Source organism: Dermacentor silvarum, chromosome 4 (assembly GCF_013339745.2).
Source record: "Dermacentor silvarum isolate Dsil-2018 chromosome 4, BIME_Dsil_1.4, whole genome shotgun sequence".
Classification (NCBI taxonomy): Eukaryota; Metazoa; Arthropoda; class Arachnida; order Ixodida; family Ixodidae; genus Dermacentor; species Dermacentor silvarum.
The window spans coordinates 214,446,051-214,472,647 of NC_051157.2; the positions used below are offsets into that span (position 1 = coordinate 214,446,051).

The 26,597-nt window shown below is 43.9% G+C and overlaps 1 protein-coding gene across 2 annotated transcripts in view; it reads right to left on the bottom strand.

Annotated features, from left to right (window-relative positions):
* The window catches only part of LOC119450937 (transmembrane protein 117), a 91,246-nt gene that overhangs the window by 31,930 nt on the left and 32,719 nt on the right, over positions 1-26,597 (bottom strand). For both annotated transcript variants that reach the window (XM_037714401.2, XM_037714402.2), the window contains exons 9-10: positions 20,267-20,393; positions 7,058-7,213 (exon numbers count right to left, since the gene is read on the bottom strand). In XM_037714401.2, coding sequence (XP_037570329.1) covers positions 7,058-7,213; positions 20,267-20,393 — 283 coding nt within the window. The remainder of the gene's footprint in view (positions 1-7,057; positions 7,214-20,266; positions 20,394-26,597) is intronic.

The window sequence follows — 26,597 nt, forward strand, 5'->3', positions numbered from 1 at the left end:
GTATGATTAGCTCGGCAATATTTTCATTTGAAATTTCTGACATTTCAAGGGATGGGGTTTACATCTGGTTTCCCAATGTGGGTAGCCCTACTTCCAATGCACAGTTAATCTCAATTGACAAAGGAATATAGACTAGAGCACTGCACGGGCTCGGGCTTACCCGAAAGCCCGGGCCGGGCTCGGGTATTCTGACGCGGACCCAGGCCGGGCTCGGACTTTCTTGTGGTGTGCATGTAACGTGCAGCAAGTTATCCTCGCGCGTTTTGACTCTGAAAAACCTGTTGCCCCGGCGCAGCTGGAAGCTAGCAGTGCTACTCCTGTGTACTTCCCATTTCTTCTTCCATCATATTTTGCGCTGTTGGAACAGAATGTAAAAGTCCAGAAAGACCGAAGTCACCTCAAACTAAAGGATACCATTGTATTCCTTACCTAAATCAGTGTAATGAATGCTTTCAGCGTGGTGCAAGTGCGTTCGCAACACGCTGATTGCTTGCTTGCAACTTGCTGAAAGGCGAATTGGTAAAACGATGACTGGTAAGATAAGATAATTCATCACGCAGCTGAAATATGGCACTGCATCTATCCATGATTGCACGGATGTTCATGCCTAGCAGCAGCGCATTACGCTGCACCATGGAGGAACGAGAAGCATTTTTTATCCATTTACTCCATCCGTGTGCTGCGCTCACGACCGGTTGTGGCTGTGCTTCGGCTATAGTGTACTAGAATACGGTTGTGGGACGAGCGCCTAGGGCGGCGCATGCTTTGCAGTGAGGCGCCCGACGTGGAAAAATACTGTGGCGGCGCTGCGATAGAATTGTGGATTGGGCCGCATCAAGATCGCGCCTTTGGAAACTGCTGGCAATACTGCTCGGCAGGGTCAATCGTCTACTTCGCGCGCTGGTATTTGCGTTCAGACCGCTCAAATGGTGTTCATAATTGCATATGACATGTTTTTATGCCTTAAGAATAAATTTCTTTCATTCTCTTCTTTATTTTATTTTTTTAAATGCCGCTCGGTGATCTTTTCCGGTCTCGGGCCGGGCTCGGGCCTAAGGTAAAGGGGTGGCGGGCCGAGCTGGGCGGGTAACGTAGAATATTTCCGGGCCCGGGTCTCACCATAAAACTTTTGGTCGGGCTCGGGCGGGTAGCCCAACGTAAAAATGGGCCCGGGCCGGGCCCGGGCTCTAAAAATCGGCCCGTGCAGTGCTCTAATATAGACTGTCTTTGTTGTTTTTAACAGTGAAGCTGTTTAAGCCAGCCGTTATTTATGGCGCGTATCAAGAAACTACCAAGAAAATAAACTTTCTTGCCAGGGCGGGATTCGAACCCGCGTACCCCAAGTCTCAAAGCGTGCGCCGTAACCACTAGGCTGTACAGCCACACTTGCAGAACATGCATTTATGCGAACCATATGATTGCATACGAGTGTCGTCGTCTTCATTCACAGCTGGTGCATTCGTACGCTCGTGCTCTGCGAGGTGAAGAGGTTTTGCGCGCTATGAGAGCGAGAGAAAGAGAGCGACAGACACATTCACGGAGCGGGTCTCCTGGAACATGGTGTCGGTGTTGCAAGCTGCTCTATGCAATGCGCAGTGGCGGCCGTAAGTCCGAGATGCGCGAAAAGAAATCATCATGAGTAATAAGATGAAAAGTTCGCGCACATTTCCAGAAAATGCTGGGCTACGATCACCTAGCTTCGCTGTTTCAAGCGTTGCACGGCCAAGTGCAAGGTTTTTTTTTTTGTTTTCTCCCACCTATTTTGCAATTTGTAATAAAATCCTGCATAAAGTATCTGTCTCTTTAAATAATGTTCATATGATATCTAAATGTTTTTATTTATCTAAATTTACTGTAACATTGCTCGCTGTTTTATTGACTGTGAAGATAAGAGCGTCGTCACCTTTGTCAGCAGCAAGGAAGGAACAGTGGAAAAATAGCAATGTTGATGTAATTCTTGATATATATTTTTTACGTGCAATGGTCTCTGAAGTTTTTGTAGTCAGAAAAAATATTTTGTTGCAATACAGGTAAAAAAAAACATTGTGTGTGCTTCGAGAACATGCACACTCCTCTAGCATACACGTAGGCCCAGTGTACTTTACAAAGTACACCTGTATTCATTTTCTTGGGATGCTATAAACATGTACAGTACTATATGGAATATCATGCATTCATCGTTTACGACATCCTTTTCTAAAACTTCCACACAAACTTGAGCTTCGGGAAGCATATGCTATGCTTGACAAAAAATTAAGAATGTACAGCACCACCTGCAATGTTCAGCACTTCGCGAAGTTTGGCAATCAATAGATCAAATACGCCATGCAGCTGACAAAAAACTACAATGTGGTTGTCTTGGCAGGAGCCTTAACAAAATGGCATACTAAGGAACACAGTATGTCCCTTCTTTAACTATTTACAAGTTAAAATGGTATTGTACTTTTTAAAGTATGCTGGGCCTTAATGGGTTAAATAAAGGTGGTCTTTGCGTAAGCGTGCTTAGTCTGCTCTAGTGTGAGCATTACGGTGCGCGACCGGATATTACCTGCATAATGAAAAATGTTGGAGCACCAGAGAAGTTCGCTATAAAGGCTGTACAGTCAAACCTCCATATAACGATGTTGTGCCTCCAGCGAAAAACTTCCGTTATGTCGAGAGTTTTGTTATATTGAGGTTTGACTCTAGTCCAAAGTGTGCAGGTGGAGAACTCAGTGGGAAGCTTTGTGGGTCGTGTGGGCATGCTGTCTCTTGGATTTACAGTGAAACCTTGATATAACGAAGCTCGATATAAAGAAATTCGCGATGTAACGAACTATTTTTATTTCCCCATCTTAGTTCTATAGAATTAACGAAACCTCGACATAACGAAGTTTTTCGCTGGAAACACAACTTCGTTATATGAAGGTTTGACTGTACTCTCTTCGCATGGACAGCATGACGACATGGCAGTGCCTGGTGCACCCGCTTGAAGCCGAATTTACCCTTGCTACTGAATTTTCTCTGCAATTTAAAACAAAATCGTTGTGAAATCAGCTCTTACTTAAAATAATTAGCAATGGTTTGTCACTGCTCCTTGTTAGGCAAGTTGTTTGAGCTGATGCTGCTAGGCTTAGTGAAAGGCACCACCGCTGCCACAAAAGTGTTTTGATCTGCATCTGCCAGACAGCAGCACAGAATTTAGTCTTGGCAATGTCTCGGCAGTGCTGCACGCTCAACTAAATGCATGCCAGAAGACATGCACAACGAGGGCCCAGAGCCGTTAAGCGTACATTTATCTAAACCATCAAAATGCTACATTAAAGCTGGCTTGTACCAAGGAAAGAATAAATTTAGAAGAGCAAAACTGATATTGACTTACACTTACATATGCATGCGTGATATGAAGACTGCAAAAGGCTGGCTTTCTCTGAGTAAAAGACAGTTGGCAGTCAGCTCTTGTCCTGTGGTTCACGTTAGCTTCTCTGTCCTCATTTAATCATGCTGTTTCAGCTTACACTGAATCTAGAATTACATGTTTATCATAACAGGCCCCCTCCAGTACATAACTTCCGTATTCCAAGTGTATGCAAAGAATAAAATTTAATTATTGCATTATGGGGTTTAAAATGTCCAAAACTGGAACATGAGGGACACCATAGTCAAAGGCTTCGGATTAATTCTGACCACCTGGGTTTCCTAAGTGTGCCCTCAAAGGACAGGACACAACCGTTTTTTTATTTCGCCCCGATCAAAATGCAGCCCCGGTGACCTGGAATCGAAATTAGGGACAGATGGGCGAGTTGGTGAGGTAACATGACCGAAAACAGCACCAAAGACGAGCACGAGAAAAGGAAAAACAACACGAAGGTGTGCTCGTCCTAGCGCACCGTCTTGTGGTTTTTCCATTCCTTGTGCTCGTCTTTGGCGCTGTTTTTTATCATATGTTATCAGGAACCGAACCCGAGACTATGTGCTCAGCAGCACAACACCATGGCAACTCAGGGGGGCACAGCTGCCAATCACAAACAGTGCGTCGCACTACTTTTTTGCTATTAACCTATACTTTGAGACCATCACAAACACCTTAACTGGCATCATCCCCGTATGCCGCAGTAGATATATGGTTAGAGTTGTTTGTTTTCAGGTAAGGCCCAATAATTCCCAATTTGTGCATCCTGAACAAGTTTTATAACAACTGAGATAAGCCCGATTTTTCTCCAATTTCCACCCTTCTGTAATGGATGAGAATAAATGCAGGTGTTACAAAATCAATGAATGCTGCCCATCTTGTGCCACCAAGTGGTCGAGGTATATTGTATTAGCATTATTGATCATATATGAATATAATATATGCTTCGTTTCTGCTTATTATTCAAGCGAATGCCGAGATATGCAGTGTATTCACCACCTGCCGGCCTTCAGTTTACGAAAGCTTGTTGACCATTTAGTATCCATGTTTACATAAACATCACAATGACACATTGCATCCCATTTCCTGCACGTCACATCTATGAAAACAGCATTGCGCATGGTAGCTGCGACATTGAGAGATTGTTTTACCAATAACGGTATGTTCAAAGGCTCGATAGGTTGAAGATGGACACACAATAAATGCAAATGAAGGTCAACCAGGGCTTGCAGGATAAGGAAAAGCGTCATACCTTTTGCAAAGTATGCCCATGAACATTAATATTCGTGCTTTTTTTCCTATGCCAATGTGCAGAAAACAAAGTAAACAAGGGATCACCAAGCAGATCTATATTTGTTGACTTTGTTTATGTGATTTTCTTATAAAGTGTAAATAACGTCTGTAAATGAGGAGTTGTATAGATATGCTTGTCAAGCTCTCTATAAAAGTATGTGTCCAAAATGAGACTATGGGCTAATCGTTTGTGAAAGCTACCAGGTAAATCCCAAACTCAGGGCTGCCAAAGTACAAAAATTGCCATTTCTCCCTGGTTTTCTTATTTAAAAATAAGGACAGATTTTTGCCCTGCTCATCCTTCCCTCCAAATGCAGTGACCAGGCAGTGGTGCTATTCACATCTGATATAACTGCTGTACCCACCAGTGCAAGCTCTGATGTGTAGCCCTCTGTGTGCCGAGTGTTTTGGGCGTTTTTGTCCCCTGTGTGGCGGAGGTTTTGCCTAAGTACAACAAATTAAATTTTTAGGTAACACATTAGCAGGCTTCAAATTAAAATACTACTATTTATTGTCATTGTTGCTGAACATTTCATTGTTTACCTCAGAAAATTCAAACAAAAATGAAGACGTCGGATAATTAACATTTTCAATTATGGTAGTTTCTTATTATAAACCTTGGCTGTTCTATGAGGAAAAAGATACTGGCCAGGGGTGTGCATCAATGCCCAGATGAGTATATCTTATATATATTTTGCTTTAGATGTAGAAACATGGGAAGGCCGGCTGTGCTGCTAGAGCCAGCCATCCCAACAGACAAGTATGGACCCTTTATAGACTATAGACCTGGGCCCCGAACGACTAGCAGTTTTGCCTCCTGACATAGTGCACTAAATTTAGCGGGCAAAAAAAAGGCAATGGCGTGTAGTAGGAATGCGCTAAAACAGAAGCCGGCTGATTTTCAACGTGTTCGTGGGACCATGCATAACCACAATATTACGAGTCAAGTTTGCCGTAACATGTATGAAAAATTATGATTAGTTCTATCGTATTTATTCGATTATAAGGCGGTCACAATCGATTATAAGGCAAGGGTGCCAGTTGGAGGACCCAAGAAAAAAAAATATAGTCTGAACCATGCTCCCTCAAGGGCTGCAGAAGATAGCGCCAACCTTTTTTGTTCATAAAGAACCACTTCTTTCTCTCTCTCTTATAGTCTGGCTTTATGGGATCGAGGCGCATGCTGCCGTAAAGCCACACTAGAGGGCAAAATGCGCGCTGCCGTGAAGCCACAGCAAAATGGCATGGGTGACTTTGAGGCTAAATAGTCTGGGTAAAAAACCTCGCCTTTTATTTGAATAAACACGGTAGTTTTCAAGCATTAAGCCCCCTTCTTCTATCCGAAAATGTAAAAATAGACTTTCCATACATTGAAACAACTTGAAAACACGCTTTTTATTGCGGTGTAGTGAACTGATAAGGCATGTGACTGGAAGTTACCTGGGCCACACGCTCAATGCTGTTATCCCGCGCAAGGTCATCTATAACTCAAGCATGGCACTCAGTGGGTTAACAACAAATGTTTCTATAATAGCAAACGCGCTGTCTTACACACGCTGTTCTAGTTCAACCATTGGGAGGCAGATGAAGCACTGCTCTCCAGATCAAGTAAGTGTCCTGGCTATCAGAGCATGGTGCCAATCCAAAGCCCTTAATCCTCAGCATTCCCAAGCATAAAACAGCTCTGCAGTGCCACTTTTCCCTCTGGATATAATTGTAAGAAACTGTGACGGCATGAGGGCCATTTTCCTGCACCTTTCACGTGTCGAACGATCGCCACATGTTGCCTCCTCGCTCACGACATCTGTGCAAACCGCAAAGTTCCAAACCAGATTAACTGGAAAAAAAGGTTTAATTCTCACGTAAACATATTTCGTTGTTCATACCAAATGACGAGAAACACTACTGAGCACCATTCATAATCTATACGGGGAATGTCAGTTTACAACTACTGGAGTCAGAATTTCGAACAGTATACCTCCAGATATAAAACCCCACAGTCCCAATTCTTTATTAAAACAATACTATATGAGCCTGGTCTTATTATCATGACATTTCCATTTCTTGTCTATGTGCTGCTGTCTTACACTTATTCTCCACTGAATTTGATTATTGCGCTTGTTTTTCTCCTCACAATGTATATTAACGTATAATGTTGTTTCTAATGTTTGTGTCCTTGTATATGTCCATGTTTCCATTATATACCGAATGAGTTCACCTGCTTCTGACTAATTATTACTTATTGGGCCCACCAAAAACTGTTTGTGCTACATGTGTCACATTTTTACAGGCAAATATAGAAAAGAAAGAAAGAAGCAAAGAACACCATGCGTGGCACGCTCGTAGTGCACAGGAATGACTCTTACGGCTCACCTGTGGCTAGTGTGGCGTAGTTGACCACAGTGTGCACCTTGCTGTCGGGACCAGTGTACTGACCGTAGTCCTCCGGCTGGTAGAAGATCTGGTTTTTCCACATGTTCAGGTCCAGCAGCATCACCGCCACAATGATGCCATAATTGAACCACTTGCCTGCAACACCACCACAGTTTGTCAACAACATACTCCCAGCTCCTCCACATTCACTTCTTCAAGTTTATCTCGAGTACACAAAAAGAAAGAAGTACCGTTCAATAAAACACACGTGGGGCATCTGGGGTACCCAAGTCATCATATGGCTGTATTGCTTGCAGTCCTGTGTGTTGTTACCGGCCACCATCTCACTGCATTTCTCTTTAGCTCCAGAGATCCCACCGGGTTTGCAACGAAACATAGTGAGAATTACTAACCTGCAATGAATTGTTTTGCGACAAGATCACGTCCGCACTGCAGAAAAAACCCGATCCTTGCTGAGGTGAACATTATGTTAATCAGCTGATGGTATCGTGTGTTTTGGAGTTCACTCTATCCAACACACCTTTGATGCCAAAAATTATAACGAGCCTTTGTGATGCATTACAGTGAGACCTACAGAAAAAAGTTACCATATGAAAAAAAAATTACCGATTAGAATTATACAATTACTTATTTAAAAATTTAATTGATTACAGTGACTAATTACTGGCCCCACAAAATTATGGAATTGCTAAAAAGTAATTTAAGACTTTACGTTAGTTTGCTCCCAACTTTTACTAAAAATAAAATAAGCTGGCCAGGTTGTTTCAGTGCATCCTGTGCAGTCCTTCACACATTTATCTTTGCTTACAATTGCTTTTCAAAATTTTTGTCGGTTATCTTCCCTTGTTTTCTGGTGAGAACATGATCAGCAACACTGAAAGCTCGCTCAATGTGCAAGCTGAAGAGAAGGGCAGTGTTGCGCCGTACGAACACCTTTGCACACAGGATTACTCAATGCCACAATGCTCACATCTGGGTTACTTATAAAGCCAAGCACTTCATCATTGCTGGGGCTTGGAGGAGGCACTCCAGGTAGGGTCAATGAAAAGCTGGAAAAATTGTCTGTAGGTGTTTTTCTGGTGTCTGTCAACGTTCCAAGTGGCCATCGCTATCAAGCCATAGCAATGCTGTTTGAATTTGTTGGCCAACATCTGTTGCAGTGCAAGGAAACAAACACTGAACATCAGGGTTTTCCTGTGTGAGCATGCGCAGTTGGGAGGCCACTATGTGGCATTATACTGTAATTCCCATCAAGTTTATTAGCTCAAAGCTGTTTTGCCTGTCACAGCTTGTCTTGTCAATAGTGCACTGGTTACATGCAACTGGTTACAAGTATTCATTTACTGAAAAAAGTATAGAGAGAGTTATAGCAGTGACAAGTCACCACACGGTAAGTGCGGTAATATCATACCAGCCGAAGACTGTGCATGCTCGCACTTTACTGTACGGAAAGCTAGATGGTAAGGAGTACGGTAACGTGCGCACTGTGTTTTGTGAGCCAAGCGAGACCAAGCCAAAACATAGCGAGAAACTGGCGTTGGCCACAGAGTCTACGCTGTACATTACCGTGTCTCGCGTGCGTTTTTCAACATGGTAAGACCAAGGGATAAGTTAATTTTAATTCACCTTTTGCAACATGACGAAGTGGCAGCTAGTATGACAGCTCTTCTAACCGGAAGCATAAACTTGAGCTGAGCTGAACTGAACTTGTGGCCGTACCCTTCGTAACAGGTGAGTAATATACTCAGGCCAAATTAAAAAAAAGGAAGATTAAAATAAATGAAAATAAATAAAAGAAACAGAACATAAAGTGTCGCAAAAAAGAAAAAAAAAACACTTAGGGTTGGTGGCGCCATCTAGTGACGCAGACTTTACTTAGAGAGGGCATCGAGTTTTTATTGCCGTAATTAACTATATTCTACTTATCTGCTGGTGTAAAGTGTTGGCAGCGGTGCAATTTACAACAAATAGGCCTGTATTTCTATACTGCTTTGACAAAACCACCTACGTAACAAAAAAAAAAGGTTTCACATGCTGTTGGACAAAGTACGGAACGGTAATACAGTACCGTATACCGCACTTATCGTAACACGGCACTTCTAAAACTCTCTAATGAATTACAGTTAATGTTACCGAGTAAAAAAGAGTAATCGATCAATTGCAAAACTACCCCGAAAATGTAATTTACTACAAGTAATTATTGACATGTAGTTCATTACATACAACTCTGGTTTCAGTTAGGGGTGTGCGAATATCTAAATTTTTGAATACGAATCGAATACGAATACTCAGCTTCGCATATCGAATCAAATATCAAATAATGATATGCAGATGTATTTATTGGCAACTTAGGTTAATTTGTTATGTTGGAACATTGCAATTACATTGTCAACATTAAAAACCTATCTAGTAAGCTGTTATACCAAACCATTGTGTATTTGGCTCATGTTAATTTGGAATATTTAGTAATTTCCCCTAGCGTTCCCGCTAGCCTGTGCCTTAGTATGCCGCATCAAATGCCCGTAAGCTCAAAGCCATTTGACCCTGTGCCAGTCCTCGCTCACTGCACATGCTATCATGCAATAAGCTCTCTCTCTCTCTCTCTTTCTCACACACACACACACACACACACACACACACACACACACACACACACACACACACACAGGCACACAAAAGTCATCGCAAAATTCAGCACGAACTCGCCCCTATATTCTGACTAGATAGAAACCAATGCTAAGAACCATGTTTACTCTCGCACAGCCAGCAATATACTTGATTTGATTCAAATAATCGTATCCAACCGCATATTCGAACTTTTCAAATATTTGCACGCCCCTAGTTTCAGTTCAAGCGTGGGATGCTCTGGCCTGAGCCTGAGTTTGACAAAAGCGTGAACTTGGAAAAGAGTGCTAATGGACAGGGACACAAAGACAGGACAACAAGATGAACGCTTAACCACGACTAATTATTTATTGAAAGAAATACAGAATATATATATAGTAATCATGGTAGGAGAAGAAAAAAGGTCGCAATGAAGCCTATGATTTGAAAACTATTCAAGGAACACGACAACCACGTGTTATGATTGTCGAATAGGTTTCTTATCATTGTCAACCTTCCACGCGACATTTCTTTCTTTACCTATTCTTTTTCTTTTGGCAGACACACCCAGTAGCCAGATTTAATTGTTATAACTGATAACGGGGCATTGTAGTAAGCAGTCTATTTTACCATAGAACGCATACAAAAACTGACGGTGCATTGGCTGCTCAGTGTTATACCCGATATGTTGTTAAAACCGGTATCGTTAAAAGTGGGTTGGCTGTATTTCTTTCAATAAAAACTAGTTGTGAGTAAGCGCTCGTGTCGTCATCCGTTCTTTGTCTTCCTGTCCTGTTCACACTGCATCGAGAAATGTGCTGACAATGGCAAGCTGTGATGTTGTGGATAAAACAACAAAGTTGTGCTAGGTGATTACAAGTATGAAACATGATTTTCCAGTGCTAAATTCACAGAGCAAGATATAAACAAAGCCAAACTTCATCCAAAGTCTTTACTATGCAACAATATCCATAACATGCACAAAAAACACCTGCGGACGCAACACACGCCATCTTCACAGCCCACCCCTATTGCCATCATATACGATCACATTCTTAACATGTGTAAATGAGGCAATAACTTTGTTTAGATAAAGCTCTTGGTTCTTCTTACAGGACTGTAGACAAAATGCAGATGCAAGTACAGTATAGACTACTTATAACGTAACCGTTTATAGTGCAGAACCGGCTACTACGCGGCCTTTTCCGACTCCCGTTTACCCTCCCATAGAACTCCATGTATACGCATACCGCTTACAGTGCAGCCGCGTGAGACAAAATACCGGTTATAATGCGGCTTCCGCGGGAAAATCTCGCCGACAAGGGCGGCAGCGAGCACGCTTCTCAACAAGGTGCGTGCTGCCTGCCGGCGTATGCATTATTAAATGCAATCAAACTCTCGTTAATTCGGACTTATTTGGCCGCAAATCGGTTAAGTCAGACTACTTTCGGAGCTCAGTGAGCGAGGAGCGCTGCAAATGTGCGACGCAAAAGAGCAAGAACGGCGCTAGCGTCCAACCGAAACGAAGCGGCGGAGTACGCATCGCCACAGCCATCAGTTGAAATCGTACGTGAATGACAGCAACGCCGGAACGCTTCGAGCCTATTTGTGTCTTTAAAGCCTGTATTCTTGCGTTTACTGCCGCGCATAACACCGCGTTGGCCGCGGGCTTTCGTAACTGCGTAGTGGTCATCCACGATCGCGTTGATAGCAGCCGCGGTTTTCTCCACAGCGGTTGCGGCGAACAGTAGTTTCGTTTTTACTCGGTACGCGCGTCGTCCGCGTGCCTAAAAAACTGTGTAGTCGCCATCGATGATCGCATAGATAGCAACCGCGGTTTGGACGGCCAGTTGCAGCGACTGACCGACTTGGTGCGTGCGTCGGGCGTGTGCCTTCAGCACCGCAAAGTCGCCGTTCATAATCGCGTCGATAACGATCACAGTTTTTTCTGCAACGGTTGCGGCAAACAGTTGTTTCGTTTTGACTCGGTGCAAAGCTGTTGAGCTTGAAGAGCACCGGCTACATCTCGATTATGTTTCCACCAGCTCACTGGAGAAAATGTAATCGCGATGTGCGCGCGATAGTACAAAGCGTGTCTACATGCTTGGTCTACATGTTTTGCATACGTACAGGGTTTGAAAATTGTTGTTTTGGTTATAGTGCGGTACCGCTTATAGCGCAGATATTTGCGACTCCGGCGACTTATGTTATAAGCGGTCTACACTGTATATCATCTTTTCCTTGTGTGTTTCCCACGAAGTGCTAGCAGAGCCTGTCAGAATTCCTTGAGAGACTTTAAATTGACAAAGTACTTGCTTCCTGAGACCTTTCTTTAAGGTCTCTCAAGGAATTCTGACAGGTCAAAAGTCCTGATAAGCTTTGAGGTGACCCTTAAGTTTGTGGTACATGTCCAAGCAATTGGCTCTTAGATACTCGGACAGTACACAAGCAATTTCACACTGACTTACTTTTGTACTGTCAGAATGTGTTGTCAACACTCCTGGCTAACAAACATTGTTGCTTGGAAAACGTCTTGCATGTTCTCTTCTCTTTTGCTCGATGAAGCACACCGTGTTTGTAGCTTGTCTTAAAGCAACATGTGAATGTGTTTAAATTGACAAAGTACTTTCTTCCTGAGACCTTTCTTTAAGGTCTCTCAAGGAATTCTGACAGGTCAAAAGTCCTCATAAGCTTTGAGGTGACCCTTAAGTTTGTGGTACATATCCAAGCAATTGGCTCTTAGATACTCGGACAGTACACAAGCCACTAATTTCACACTGACTCACTTTTGTACTGTCAGAATGTGTTGTCAACACTCCTGGCTAACAAACATTGTTGCTTGGAAAACGTCTTGCATGTTCTCTTCTCTTTTGCTCGATGAAGCACACCGTGTTTGTAGCTTGCCTTAAAGCAACATGTGAATGTGTTTAAATTGACAAAGTACTTTCTTCCTGAGACCTTTCTTTAAGGTCTCTCAAGGAATTCTGACAGGTCAAAAGTCCTGATAAGCTTTGAGGTGACCCTTAAGCTTGTGGTACATGTCCAAGCAATTGGCTCTTAGATACTCGGACAGTACACAAGCAATTTCACACTGACTTACTTTTGTACTGTCAGAATGTGTTGTCAACACTCCTGGCTAACAAACATTGTTGCTTGGAAAACGTCTTGCATGTTCTCTTCTCTTTTGCTCGATGAAGCACACCGTGTTTGTAGCTTGTCTTAAAGCAACATGTGAATGTGTTTAAATTGACACTTTCTTCCTGAGACCTTTCTTTAAGGTCTCTAAAGGAGTTCTGACAGGTCAAAAGTCCTGATAAGCTTTGAGGTGACCCTTAAGTTTGTGGTACATGTCCAAGCAATTGGCTCTTAGATACTCGGACAGTACACAAGCAATTTCACACTGACTTACTTTTGTACTGTCAGAATGTGTTGTAAACACTCCTGGCTAACAAACATTGTTGCTTGGAAAACGTATTGCATGTTCTCTTTTTTGCTCGATGAAGCACACCGTGTTTGTAGCTTGTCTTAAAGCAACATGTGAATGTGTTTAAATTGACAAAGTACTTTCTTCATGAGACCTTTCTTTAAACACATTCACATGTTGCTTTAAGACAAGCTATAAACACGGTGTGCTTCATCGAGCAAAAGAGAAGAGAACATGCAAGACGTTTTCCAAGCAACAATGTTTGTTAGCCAGGAGTGTTGACAACACATTCTGAGAGTACAAAAGTGAGTCAGTCTGAAATTAGTTGCTTGTGTACTGTCCGAGTATCTAAGAGCCAACTGCATGGACATGTACCACAAACTTAAGGGTCACCTCAAAGCTTATCAGGACTTTTGACCTAAAATCATCACAAACACAAGCCATGGAGACAAAGGAACAATTGATTGAGCAAGCAGCAATCGAATCAGTAGAAAGGTGTCTTATTTCTGAGACGAAAAAAGGCAAGACAAGTGACCTCAAATGCTAAAAAAATGTCAACGTCGTTCTTTGAAAAAAAAAAAAAAAACCTAGTTCATTTTGAACTTGTGCCACAACGTCAGACAGTCAGCTAGCATTTATAGCTTCAAGTGCTCAAGTGATTGCATGACGTGGTCTTGAGGAAACTGCACCACACAAGTGCTATACTTGTCAACCAATTATTGCTCACACAGCAATAACGGTTGACAGTTAAGCAGGCGATACAATGACCGTGTTGTTGAAAGCTGCCAAATTGGCCCTTCCAGTTGTGCGCTTCTTTTGAAAACACAGGGAAATGTGCACACTCTTCTTGTCCCGTTGAGTGCTGAATGAAGGCAGCTTTTGGCACCACGGTCACAGTGTTTGTGTACACATCAGTGGTGTCTGGTATCCATGAGATCACCACATTAGGTTTACATGACATGAATAGTCCGTTTTTCTTTTTTCTTTTTGGAAGTACGTTGCACTTCAGTTGACAGGTATTCTGAACTTGCTGCGTTAGAAGATCGTGTTTTCATTTCATTTCATTTTATTACGTTAAAGACACCCTCATATTACATAAGCGTTGGGCATACGTAAGCACATACAGGAAACAATTTATTATTTGTTGCACTCTCAAGGAATTGAGGCACCATAGCATAATTACTGGGTCAACAGCTATCCAATAAAGAAATAAAAACAAGACAATATTTTTAACCTCCTTGACCAATTGAGGGTCATATATATATATATATTTCAAAAATCGTGCCCCTGTGGTCAATTTTCATGAGTGCAAATTCCAGTAGTAGGAAACAATTGAAAACTCATGGTTACAGCAAAAATTTATTGAAAGCAATATTTTGTTGAAGGAATGCTTTACGCGGTGCCCAACTGTACACGCAAAAATATGCTATAAAGTAAGAGATTGCGAAAAATGTCTAGCAAAACTTACGGTTATAAATTTGTTTTCCCAAAAGCACATTTCATCAAAAGAAGAAATTCACCAGGAACAAGTGCGAAGAACTGCTTTAGCAGTCGCTGTGAGAAGGGGCACCATGCGCAACCATGGAGAAATGATGACTGTGCCCACCCCCGTGTACGGGAATATGCGAACAGCAACCAAAAGGGGAACCTCAACTGAAGGCAAAGAAAAAGAAAAGTGATGAATATCTCTGAGCTTTGGCCACACCCTGCTACAGGCGGTTGTCAAAACAATAGCATCTCCTCATTGCGTGCCTTGGAGGAGGAGAAGGACTCACACGTGCGGGATCACATGATGGAGCGTTTGGAGGCAAAGAAGCTGAGTTCTGCACACCGGTGAGCAGAAGCACAATTTCAAATGACTTTGGGTGACTCTACAGAGATGGCGGCACTTCTCAACAACCAGTGGTGTCGAGTGCGCGCAAAATATAAAACATAAGATCAGCGCCATACATGCATGTCAAAACCCTTATAGAGCTAAGGATAACTTAAAAAGAACCTAGCTCATTGTCAGATTTACACAGAAAGGCATTCTCAGATCTACAGAACCAACTACAGTTTGTACTTCGAAGGTGTGATTACAGCACAGCCATATGAAAGCCCAGTATTGTTGAAAACACAACTTATGTTCAGGTCACCTGCAATTTCACACACCAGCTGGTTGCCTTAGCAGTGTTCATTTCTAAGAAATCAGGTGCATTACTTATTCTGCCCATGACGACCATTCAAAGTTGCTGAAGTGTGTATGATATGTTATGTCATGTATGTTACATACACACCTATCCGGTTTACTAGGCCTTTGCCACTTATTGCAAAATTGTCATCATGCACCTAAAAGATTATCTCAAACAGCTGTCTACGTAGTGCACGTGGCTATGACACACATGCACAGACTTTGGCTGAGTGGTTTTCAGAAGCTTTCACAGCTATTTACACAAATTTTGCCCAATTATATGAAGCAGTTTTATTTAGTTCTGCACACTAAAATCTGACTGCTTTGGAAGTTCTAATGGGCTTCACGATTTGCTGTCAGAATGACTTCAGTGAATGCCACAATGACTTGCTGCGTTCTGAGTAGGTCCAGAACCTAGCCACACAATCTGCTTTACAGTGATTAGGATTTCAGTTTGTTTCCCATTGATGGGGCCCAAGACTGGAAAAACTTGTGAAATTAAATGCTGCACTAATGTGCTTCGAAGCTTATTCTACTCCTATGAAATTGCTGAGCAAAGTAAGTTACGAAAAAAATATTACTAACCGCAATGCGAAGTTCAAGAAAACTGTCTTGTGGGCAAGTTGGTTTAAAATGAAGTGAGCTGTTTTATAGTGCTAATAAGTGCAGACGACAGGAACAAACAAAGTAATCAAAATGAAACGAAACAAAACTGTCATCCACACGACAGAAACCCCCATGGGTTTCTAAAAAGAATGAGTCCCATACAAGTTTCTCCTGAGAAACCTGTATAATATGTATGTGTTTCTTCTGTAGCTTCATGCTACTTTTGGGGGAATGGCAGTGTTTCCTTTTCATTACTCTTCCTCCACCTTGTAAATTCTTCCAGAACTGATTGGCCAAAATGCTCAATAACTGGGATTAAGAGCTTTCTTTGTCCCCTTCACTGTCATCTGCATCTTCTTACTAGAGCTAGGAAGTTCAAGTTACTAAGTGTAAAAGTGAGCTGATGTTCCATGCATGAATTTCAGAGTTGTTATTGAGCAGTGTTGTTTCAACAGCACGACACAGGACAAAGAAGAAAGGCGCCAACTTGGAAGTCAGCGCTATGTCCTGTGCCTTTTTCCTTTGTCCTGTGTCGCGCTGTTGAAGTAACCTGCTGTGTGACAACATGTACCAACCAGCCCAAATAATGCTCATTTGTGCTAATAAATTATTTGTTCATGCAAACTATGCACGCTTAGTGCTTTTCTCTTTTGTTCACTTCCTTCACAAGCTACATAATATATCTTATGGTTTGTATAATTTTACATTTCAATTTCGTTGTTTCTACGGTTTTTAAACGGAACTGTACGTCACCCTATTATAAAAGCCTCAATGGTGCTGCAGTTATTTATTAATCAGTAAATAAAATATTTCGGCAGAACTCATCTCACATTAACTGTCGATGTTAATGCGATTAGCACCGAAGCAATGTAGCGACACACCGTATAGCCACCGCTGAAATGCGTCATGTATGAAGCGTGTAATGCAGCCGGACTTTTCTCTCGTAGTTCCCTTTGGACACACTGCACCACCTAGCAGCGCCACCACGAGATCCGTGCGTAGCGCGCATGTGAATATTTATTCAGACAAGATTGTCTGAATAATATGATGCAGCTTTGATTCCGCCCAGTGCAGGAGAAATCGTAAAGCGGAGCAGCATCAACGGCTTTTATCGCAAGGCCCAACCACACCGATGGAAAAACGTGTGCGGTGCACCATTGGCAATAAAGCGGCAGTGTGGCCACACCGACTGGCAGTGCGCCACTGCAGCAGTCACGTGACAGCATGGAAATCTCGCCTCCTCTATTTTACTCTGCATGTAGGTGCGAGATGTCGTGCGGCTTCTCCTTTGTTTGCTGACAGATCGGCACTTTGTTTACGTTCTTCGGCCTCCATTCTTAACGCGAGTCATCCAGGTGATGAGGATGATGTAATTGCAAATGCTCTTTCTGTAGCGGCGTGTTCAAAAGACAAGGAGGAGGTGGTGCTGGGTGCCACCTCCGTGTCCTTGTGTTCCGATTCCATCTTGTCACACCAGAATCGGATATCAACTTACTATCTCCGAAAACCTTTTCATTAGGACTACTCGGTTTTGACACATCATTGTAAATACAATCACAAACCAAGCCAACCAAAACGGGCAGGAACGAGAGCTGCTGGGAGCAGATACGAATGTGAAACGAGTGTCAGGATGACACCAGAGACGAGTGTGAATCAAGCTAGAGCGTACTAGTATGGGGGAGTGGATCTAGCGGATACTACGGCAAGCGGCGACAGTGATGCAAAGAACGCTAAAATTGTGGCAGCGCTGCCATCGCCTTATGCTGAAGCTCTGACAGTTTTGGCAGCGCCCAATGGCTGCGGCAAGCTCGCGAGCCATGTCGCTGTTGTCTGCTCGACACACCATCCTTGCATTGCTTGCAGTGTTTCTGTCGCAATTTCTCCATGTTCTTTGCAACACGTTGGCGTGGAATACAATCACTGTTTGCATCGCTGAGAAACTAAACTAGATACAGCAGCGTGAAATCCCTGTCAAAGCTCCATGCAGCGGTGGTAGGGTCTCTAACGCAACATGCGTCCGGCCAGCGTGCAGGGCCACTCATTCAGGTGGAGACGACGGTGGTGCCACCAACATTTCAATAAAAAATGCCTCAGCGGGGAGCCTGTGCTGGGCCCACTCCTTTTAACTAGTAAACTCTAATTAAGCTGTCCGGCAGGTACGCATGATGCCAGTTTCCTGTGCAACCCTCACTCGGGGGGGGGGGGGGGGGGGCTGCTCTGATTGGTCTCCTTCCCACGGCACCTGGCGTGCCACGGCAAATGGCTCCAGGATTGATCCTTTGCGCAACACGAGAAAGCTGCCTTGTGGCAGCTTCCGCAGTGCATGTTTTCGCTGCTGGCGATACGCTGTGCGCATGTTTCCTTTAGTGTGGTTGTGGTACAGGGTCAGCACAATCTTCTGATAAAATGTTTTTTTGGAGCAGGGTGGCACAAAGGACCACTCTTGGCACAATTGGCACATCTGTTCCATCAGTGCATTGTGAATTTTTAATATTTGATACAAAATGTGCTTTTTTTGCTAGCAAGACGTTCGTTTGCTAGCAAGACGTTCGTTCTAATGTGGCCATTGGTACAGAATGCTTAAGCACATGGTGCCTATATTTCTCAAAATTGCGCACAGCGATAATGGTCAATCACATGTTCGTTCCTCGTTTAATTCATTGGCTACCAAATATTATGCGTGCCGTGAGGCCCTCTGTACCGATTATGTTTGCCCCTTATGGGCGGTACACAAACCACCGCTAAATGCTAAGCATTACAAATATAACAAATCTAGCCTCCGCTGTTGGGGACAATTGACAATTTTATTCAAGTATAGCATATACAGTATAGACCACTTATAACGTAACCGCTTATAGTGCAGGACCGGATATAGTATGGTCATTTCAGACTCCCGTTAATTTTCCCATAGCTCTTCATGTATACGCATACCGCTTACAGTGCGGCCGCGTGAGACGAAATACCGGTTATAATGCATCTTGCGGGGAAAATCTCGCCGACAAGGGCGGCAGCAAGCACGCTTTACAACAAGATGCATGCTGCCGGCCGGCGTATGCATTATTCAATGCAATCAAACTCGTTAATTCGGACTACTTTCGGAGCTCTGTGAGAGAGGAGCGCCGCAAATGTGCGACGCAAGAGAGCAAGAACGGCGCTAGCGTCCAACCGAAACGAAGTGGCGGAGTCCGCATCACCACAGCCATCAGTTGAAATCGTACTTAAATGACAGCAACGCCGGATCACTTCGAGCCTATTTGTGTCTTTAAAGCCTGCATTCTTGCGTTTACCGCCGCGCATAACACTGCGTTGGCCGCGGGCTTTCGTAACAGCGTAGTCGTCATCTACGATCGCGTCGATAGCGGCCGCGGTTTTCTCCGCAGCAGTTGCGGCGAACAGTATAGTTTCGTTTTTACTCAGTACGCACGTCGGCCACGTGCCTAAAGAACTGCGTAGTCGCCATCGATGATCGCATAGATAGCGACCGCGGTTTCGGCGGCCAGTTGCAGCGACTGGACGACTTGGTGCGTGCATCGGGCGCATGCCTTCAGCACCGCAACGTCGCTGTTCATAATCGTGTCGATAGCGGTCACGTTTTTTTCCGCAGCGGTTGCGGCAAGTAGTTGTTTCGTTTTTACTCGGGGCAAAGCTGTCGAGCTTGAAGAGCACCGGCTATATTGCGATTATGTTTTTGCCAGCTCACTGGAGAAAATGTAATCGCGATGTGCGCGCGATACCACAAAGCGTGTCTACATGCTTGGTACGCGTTTTGCATACCTACAGGGCTTGAAAATCATTGTTTTCGTTATAGTGCGGTACCGCTTATAGTGCAGATATGCGCGACTCCGGCGACTTATGTTATAAGCGGCCTACACTGTATATCCTACAGGAACTGAAATTTGGGCGAGTTTGTAGGTATTCATACTTGAATTAAAGCACACATAAACGAGGACACAAGAAGGAAAACTCAAATGTCCTGTCTCATTTTCCTTCTTGTGTCCTCGTTTCTTGTGCTTTAGGTCAAGTCTGCATATATTCTCTGTCGCGCCATCTACAAATAAATTTTTAAGCCAACCATTCGCCCAGCCTCCAGCCTGGCAAATCGTCAGCTTTGGCAATATGGCACCTGTTGTCGGGCCCGGCAGTTTGCTGGCTTTGATATCCAATGTTGTGCAGCTGTTACTTTCCTGTGAGCAATGCTACAGAACACTGAGATGCACATAGTACCTGGCAGAAAAGTACTCGGTATACAATGTTAACACACAAGATTAATGGAAATTATTGCTGTATAACGTACAGGATTTGAACCCTAAAGAGTGTACAATTTTAAAAAAATAATTACCGCAGCAGTACAAACATTTTGGCCTCTCCGATGAGTGACACTTACCGCTAATGTGGAAGACTATCTCGGGCAAGTGGACAAACTTCTGGAACATGTGGTACTTGAAGGAGGCTGCATGCAGCCCGGGCAGTTTGATGTTCATGTCACACACAAAGTGCGGGAAGTCCCAGTCCTGCATAGCCAATTGTCACAACAGCCGTGGTTAGCCCCTAAGCCGTTCAACTAAGATGTGTTCCAGAGATGCTATAAGTAGATGAATGTAAGACAGGAGCGCTGTGCCCTTCTTGAATTGTATTCAAGAAAATAAAAAGTTTTAAATCAAGTGTCAAGTTGTTTCAACAACAGTTGCACTGTGTGCACTGTTTCTCATATGCTGCACAACCGATGCAAGCCGAAAGCAATAAAAAAAAATTTCACCGACGATTACGATACTCCCTACTGTGAATTTTGAGCGTAGCTGTTAAGTGTTTTGAATTCGCAATATATTGTGGCAAAGAATTTGATTCTGAACGACAGGGTGCTCTCGGCGGCAGAGCTGAGCCTCTGCTCGGGCAGCTCGTTTAGCAGCAGTGGCAGACGAAGCATTTCCACCAGTTGCGTCGCTCATGGTTTAGAAAGAAAGCATGGACAAGGGAACGCGCGAAGTGCATTCTCTAGCGGCGGCGGCGGCGGCGCCGCAACCAAGTAGCGCATGTGCAGTGGGTAATAGCCTGCATGCCAGCATTTTGTTTCTGCGCTGGCTGCATGCCTGCTGGTCGTTGCCGGCACTCCACTTTCCCCCTCACCCTTTTGCCATACCCTCCTCCACTTCCCAACTGGTGGTTCTGCTACACCCTCCTCTCTGCTTTCTTCCGCGTGTCTCTTCTCTCACGCCTCTTTTTTTATACCCCACTACACTCCGCATTCTCTCTTATCTTTCGCGGTGCTCGTTTACCCCGGCTACAAGTGACGCCGACACTCACCGCAGGAACAGGCGCCTAAGAGCTGTGCTCTGAAAATAAGCATAACTCTATTGGGTCACTTTTTGTGCTCTCGATTGCGAACTCTGGTGATGTAACGGGATCTTATCAATGAGGTTCTACTGTACACTGCACAACTCTCAGGGCAAGAAGCTCGAGTAGCTATGGACTGCAGGACTATCGTAATTAAACATGATAGGTGTAGTATAGTTAAAGAGACAGATGATGGAAGTATTGACCCTTTTCGCGGCGTCCCGTGGGCGCTGCCATGTTTGATCACGTGGTGAAGCGTCCATTGCGTGCCTCAACTGCCTCCATTGCCTCCATGTTTACAATGGATGTGTATGAGGCCGGTGCGGCTTAGGAAACCACTGTTTCGGGAAATATCACAGACGGTGACTGGGTGGACGACACGACGCTTCGGCCACAGCTTCAGAGGACACGTAAAAGCACTTTCGAAACTCATTAAGCTTTGCCCAAATGGCGCGAGCAGCATATATGGTGCTTCCTCTAAAAGCAGGGCTAGATATGTTTTCGAAGCTATCCAAACTTTCAGCTCATGAATTGAATCAGGATTACAGTGTTCTGGTCTTCGTTCTTTATTTGGCAAATGTTTTGAAGCAGCGGCTTGTCACGTTTCTGACTCAGTGAGGTTCCTGGGTGCGGCCACTATCTGATTATTTTCTGCCTAATCGCTCGTGGGTGTGCTCAGTTCCGTTAGATTCGTTCTTGTTGCGCACAAGGCTTGAAATGTATACCTAGGGCGCTATACCATGAAGCCATTCCAAACTTTTCTATTCCAATTCTGTAATCAGCCTACCACGATTGGTCAAAACATTTTCGGGCCACTCCCAACCTCGCCTCTCTGTCAAGCGACATCACGAAAACTGCGATAGCTTCCTATCTGATATAACGTGTACCCTCTGATTATGCATGATAAAACCACACAAAAGAAAAATAATTATTCTTGATTCGACGCCTTTTCACCGTTAGCTCTCTGCTTTTGGTCCAATGTTTTCAGGCTGCGCCCACTTCACCTGTCTGTCACGCGACCCCACAAAACCGCGAAAACTCACCGTGTCAAATTCACACGCAAAAAATGCATTAATATGCCGAACAAAACTGAAAATTTTTCTGAATAGCCAGAGACTGCCCCGTTCTGAAAGGAATAGAAGATGGCTGCCCGCTGATCGTTCAGGCCCGTGATATTTGCACCTGCCGGTGAGTATGTATTTATTTGCGCATGATAAACCTTTTTGCATGGCAGTAAAACATTATAAAGCCCTTTTGGCACGTATACGACATCGCTCTGACAACTCTTCCTTGCTGAGGATCCGCTTTAGCGGCATTCTTATCCTTCCGTTGTACGCCGCCGCGATTTTCGACCAGCCACCGCAAGGTAAGTAAGGCGAAGTGGACCAATGGCAGAAGCCCGCACCTTCCTCTTCATGCGGTTATCTATTTTCACAGTGCTAGCTCGGCCTCATTGAAACCCTCTCCACTAGAGTGTGCTCCTCACCTCTTGTCAGCCAATTAGATAACAAACACCTCTCAGTGCAGGCAATGATATTTGTTTTGAAAGCAAACAAAGGTGACCTCCTATAAATGAGGAGTGTTTGATTGGGTTGTTCAGACAACGCTGCAGGTCACCGCCCGATGCTTGCGTCGGTGGTTACGTATATTTGACGTCAGGAGATTGGAATAAAAACAGTTTGGAGTACCGTATTTTCGCGCATATAATCCGCCCTTACATATAACCCGCACCCCTAACTTTGAACTCCATGAAAAAGAAAAAAATAACCTCGTGTATAACCTGCACGCTTATCCGAATAAATGAGGGCAAGGAAGTTACAATTACGCGCAGCCATCATTTCGTTTTCAAAGCAAATTTATTTCAAAACGACCGCCGCAACGTTGTCAGCGCTGTCATCCGATTCACTGCTGCCATCCGAGGCTTCATCGCCGCTCTCGAAGACGTAATCGTATTCGGAACCATCTTGCAGCAGCGGCTATGATCTTCAGTTTCTGTTTCACTGTGAAAGACTGTTGCCGAGACACACTCATGATGCCTAAGGCTGGCCAACTGTGCAAACTGGGTATACAAGAAACGGCACCTGACTCATGCAAAAAGCGTGCGAAAAGCACAGAACACCCATACCGAAAACTATTTTTCTTCCTCCATGCCGAAAAGCGTCTAACCAGACTACGAATGTGGATCAGGCAATAACCTGTGTTGGCCTCTTATAGGCTTAACACACGTCGATGTCGATAGGCATGCAGACAATGCGGACTCTGCACGGCAGGCCACACGTTGCCATGAAGCCAACCCCCACCCCCTCCCTTCACCAATATTCGCAGATAACCCGCACCCCCACTTTTCAAGCAATTTTTTTCAACTTCTGGTGCGGGTTATATGCGAGAAAATACGGTAGCTTTACGTTATAGCGCCCCTATTCTGCACATTGTATTGTAGTACCTTGTAGCAAAGACGCATTATTGCTAGTAACTCGTTTATTCTTGTGGACCGTCACGAAACATTCAGCTTCGACCATTCGTGCGCTATCGGTGTAGCACCATCACTTATTGTGAGCATATAGTGTGCATATATTCAAGTGTGCGCCCATTTACTTATTCTTGACACGTCGGCGAAAGAGTGGCGTAAGTTTCTGTGCCGGTTGGCGTAGATGTGTGTAGACACTGTGCGCGAAACCTACTATAACAGGAAGCGGCGCTACTTCCTTTATCATTATTTAACGAGTGGTACTCACTCATGCCGACGTACTGGGGCGGAAGTCCTTTCTTTGAAGGTTAGCGATACAATGCTGGTGGATGAGCAAATTTGTGTATCCTCGAGGAAAGCCATACATCTCGAAGTGCCGGAAACACGTACTTACAGTTGCAGCAGCGGTCTGCGAACTTGGCGCAACAGATTCATTACATTCCTTAACATGCCAGTCACTATTTTTGCTGCCAACTACCGCAGACGTCTTCAATCCACATAATTCAATCCAGCATAACTGAAGCACAGTGCGTTAGCGAAAACTCAGTTGCATTTCCGACAGCTGATCACACAGAAACAAGGTAGAAGTGGTAATGGTTTCGTATTCGTGCACAGTTGCTGAGGCGACGTAGGGCGCGCCGCCGTAAGCGCCATCTTGTTTCTCTACAACAAACTGCTCCTCGAAAAGGGCCAATAGATTACTGAGCAAATAAGTGTAGCTGACACTGCAGTCGAGATTAGGGGAAAAAGTGTAGTTGGGTAAGTCTTGTAAAGCAAATAGCCAATAACTTGCATGTCTCTTTGATTAAGAAAATGGGCACCTAAGAAATAAAAATGCAGTCGAGGACAGCTCAAGACTGCAGGCATAGCACGGAGTCAACCGACAGGAGTAATTTATTGCAACTGGAAGAGACTTTTGCCATGCAATGAACATAAAATGGGCTGTAATGATGATGATGATAAACTGCAATATACAAGCATTACTTTAACGCTCCAGGGCAACACATAGTCTATATGAGAGATGTCATGGTGACAGGCTCTGGATTTATTCTGACCATCTGGGGTCTTTTGTTGTGCACCTAAATCTTAGTAAAGGGCCGTTCTTGCATTTAGACATTTAAATACGACCCCTGTAATCAGGATGCCACTGCAGCAGGTATGTAACAGATAACAGATTATCTAAAGCAGACAAATATCATGTGTTAGCTTACAGCCTACGTGAGAACATTACATTGCTTATGTGCGTCGAATTTTACCAGGTTTAACATTCAATAACAATGCAGAGACCATGAATCTAGATTAATTTCAACCAGCAGTCTAAAAATGTTATTGCCTTCTTCCACAATGCAGCCACTGAATCAAGCCCGTGACTTTAAGCTCAGCAGCAAAACACAGTACAGTACAGTCGGCTCCCGTTAATTAGACCTTGGTTAATTTGACTTTTCAGTTAATTTGAATGCACTGGAGAGTCTTGGTGCAAAGCCATACATTGCTATGGTAGGAAGACTCATTTAGTTTGAATGCAAATGCATGTCACTTCCGTAAATTCAACCACCACTCGTGCCTCCTCATGCACACAGTGGTTACTAAAAGCTTGAAAACATAAGAAATTCAGCAGACGGTGTGCTACTGGTTGCCTAGACGATGACAGCGACAATAGCAGCCTGTCCTGCAGTGGTGACGATGATTTGCGCTGTGCCCTCGGCAATGTCTCTTTTAACGATTTTGTTAACACCGATGATAGTGGAGAGGTTTGTGGACCACTGAACGACGACAACATGCATAGATATTGTAATGCAGTTGACTACCGTTAATTCGACTCAGACGGGACTGGCAAAATCGATCGAATTATCTGTCAGGTTGAATTGAACAAGATGTAGAAGAAACGCCAATGCACACCGCTGCTTTATTTGGCAGTGTTTGCCCTATTCTAACACCACGCCCCCAAATGAAACACACGCCCATTTTCTATGTGTCCAAAGTAAAAAACTAACGTGGGAATGACATTAGAGCTCCTAAACAAAGTATAAATATAACACGCAACCAATTTTTAGCAAGAAAAATTGTTGCACTAAGAGAGCTGGTTTCCTAAAATCAGATTCACCACACGGTTCTTATAAAAGTCAGCTCTGCCGCAATACATACATATTGTTACGGATGATCGATGTTTATTCACAGGTGAAGACCAGGATGGATGAGAGGTTGCCACGATGTCGCCACCGAAATGTAGCCGTGGCTGCTGCTGAGTTCTTCGTTCTCCTCCTCTTATATCTCCTCTTTGCCAAGTTACATTATTATGCGGTAAAGCATACGACCATTACGAAGGCGGTTTTAGTTTTGTGCCCGATTGCACCGCGCAGGCAATTTTTGGCCCAATTTTCTTTAACAAAAAGAAAAGGCATGCGTTAGAATTAGGTAAATAGCTTAATCAGACATTGTTAACAATGGTTATTGCTTGAAAATCTTTCTAGGGTGGGCCGAATTAGTCGTTTTTGACGACAGATGACGTATGTTCAATGCATTCGCTGTTTCCCCAGCTCCGCCCAGGCAGACGCTGCCACTACACGGGTCGCAATGGGGGTCAGGCGTGCTGACTGCTCAAGCTTGAATTATCTGGTGAATGCCAATTTTTGGGTCAAAATAACGAAAGCATAGGCGCAAGCTGGGACTTTTGGTCGGAATCGAAATAACCGAAAGATCGAATTAACCAGAGTCAAATTACCCCGATTCTACTGTACTCTACTGAATTAGTCTCTCAATGACAACAGACTACTTTTAAACAATAAATAAAGATTCGCATCTGTTTATACTGCTGCTTTTGTTAATAGAATCATCTTCTTTAGCATCTTGCAGAAAAGTTTCTCGTTTAAGTCTGCTTCACACGTTGCATCACCATTCTTTGCTACATGACCAACTG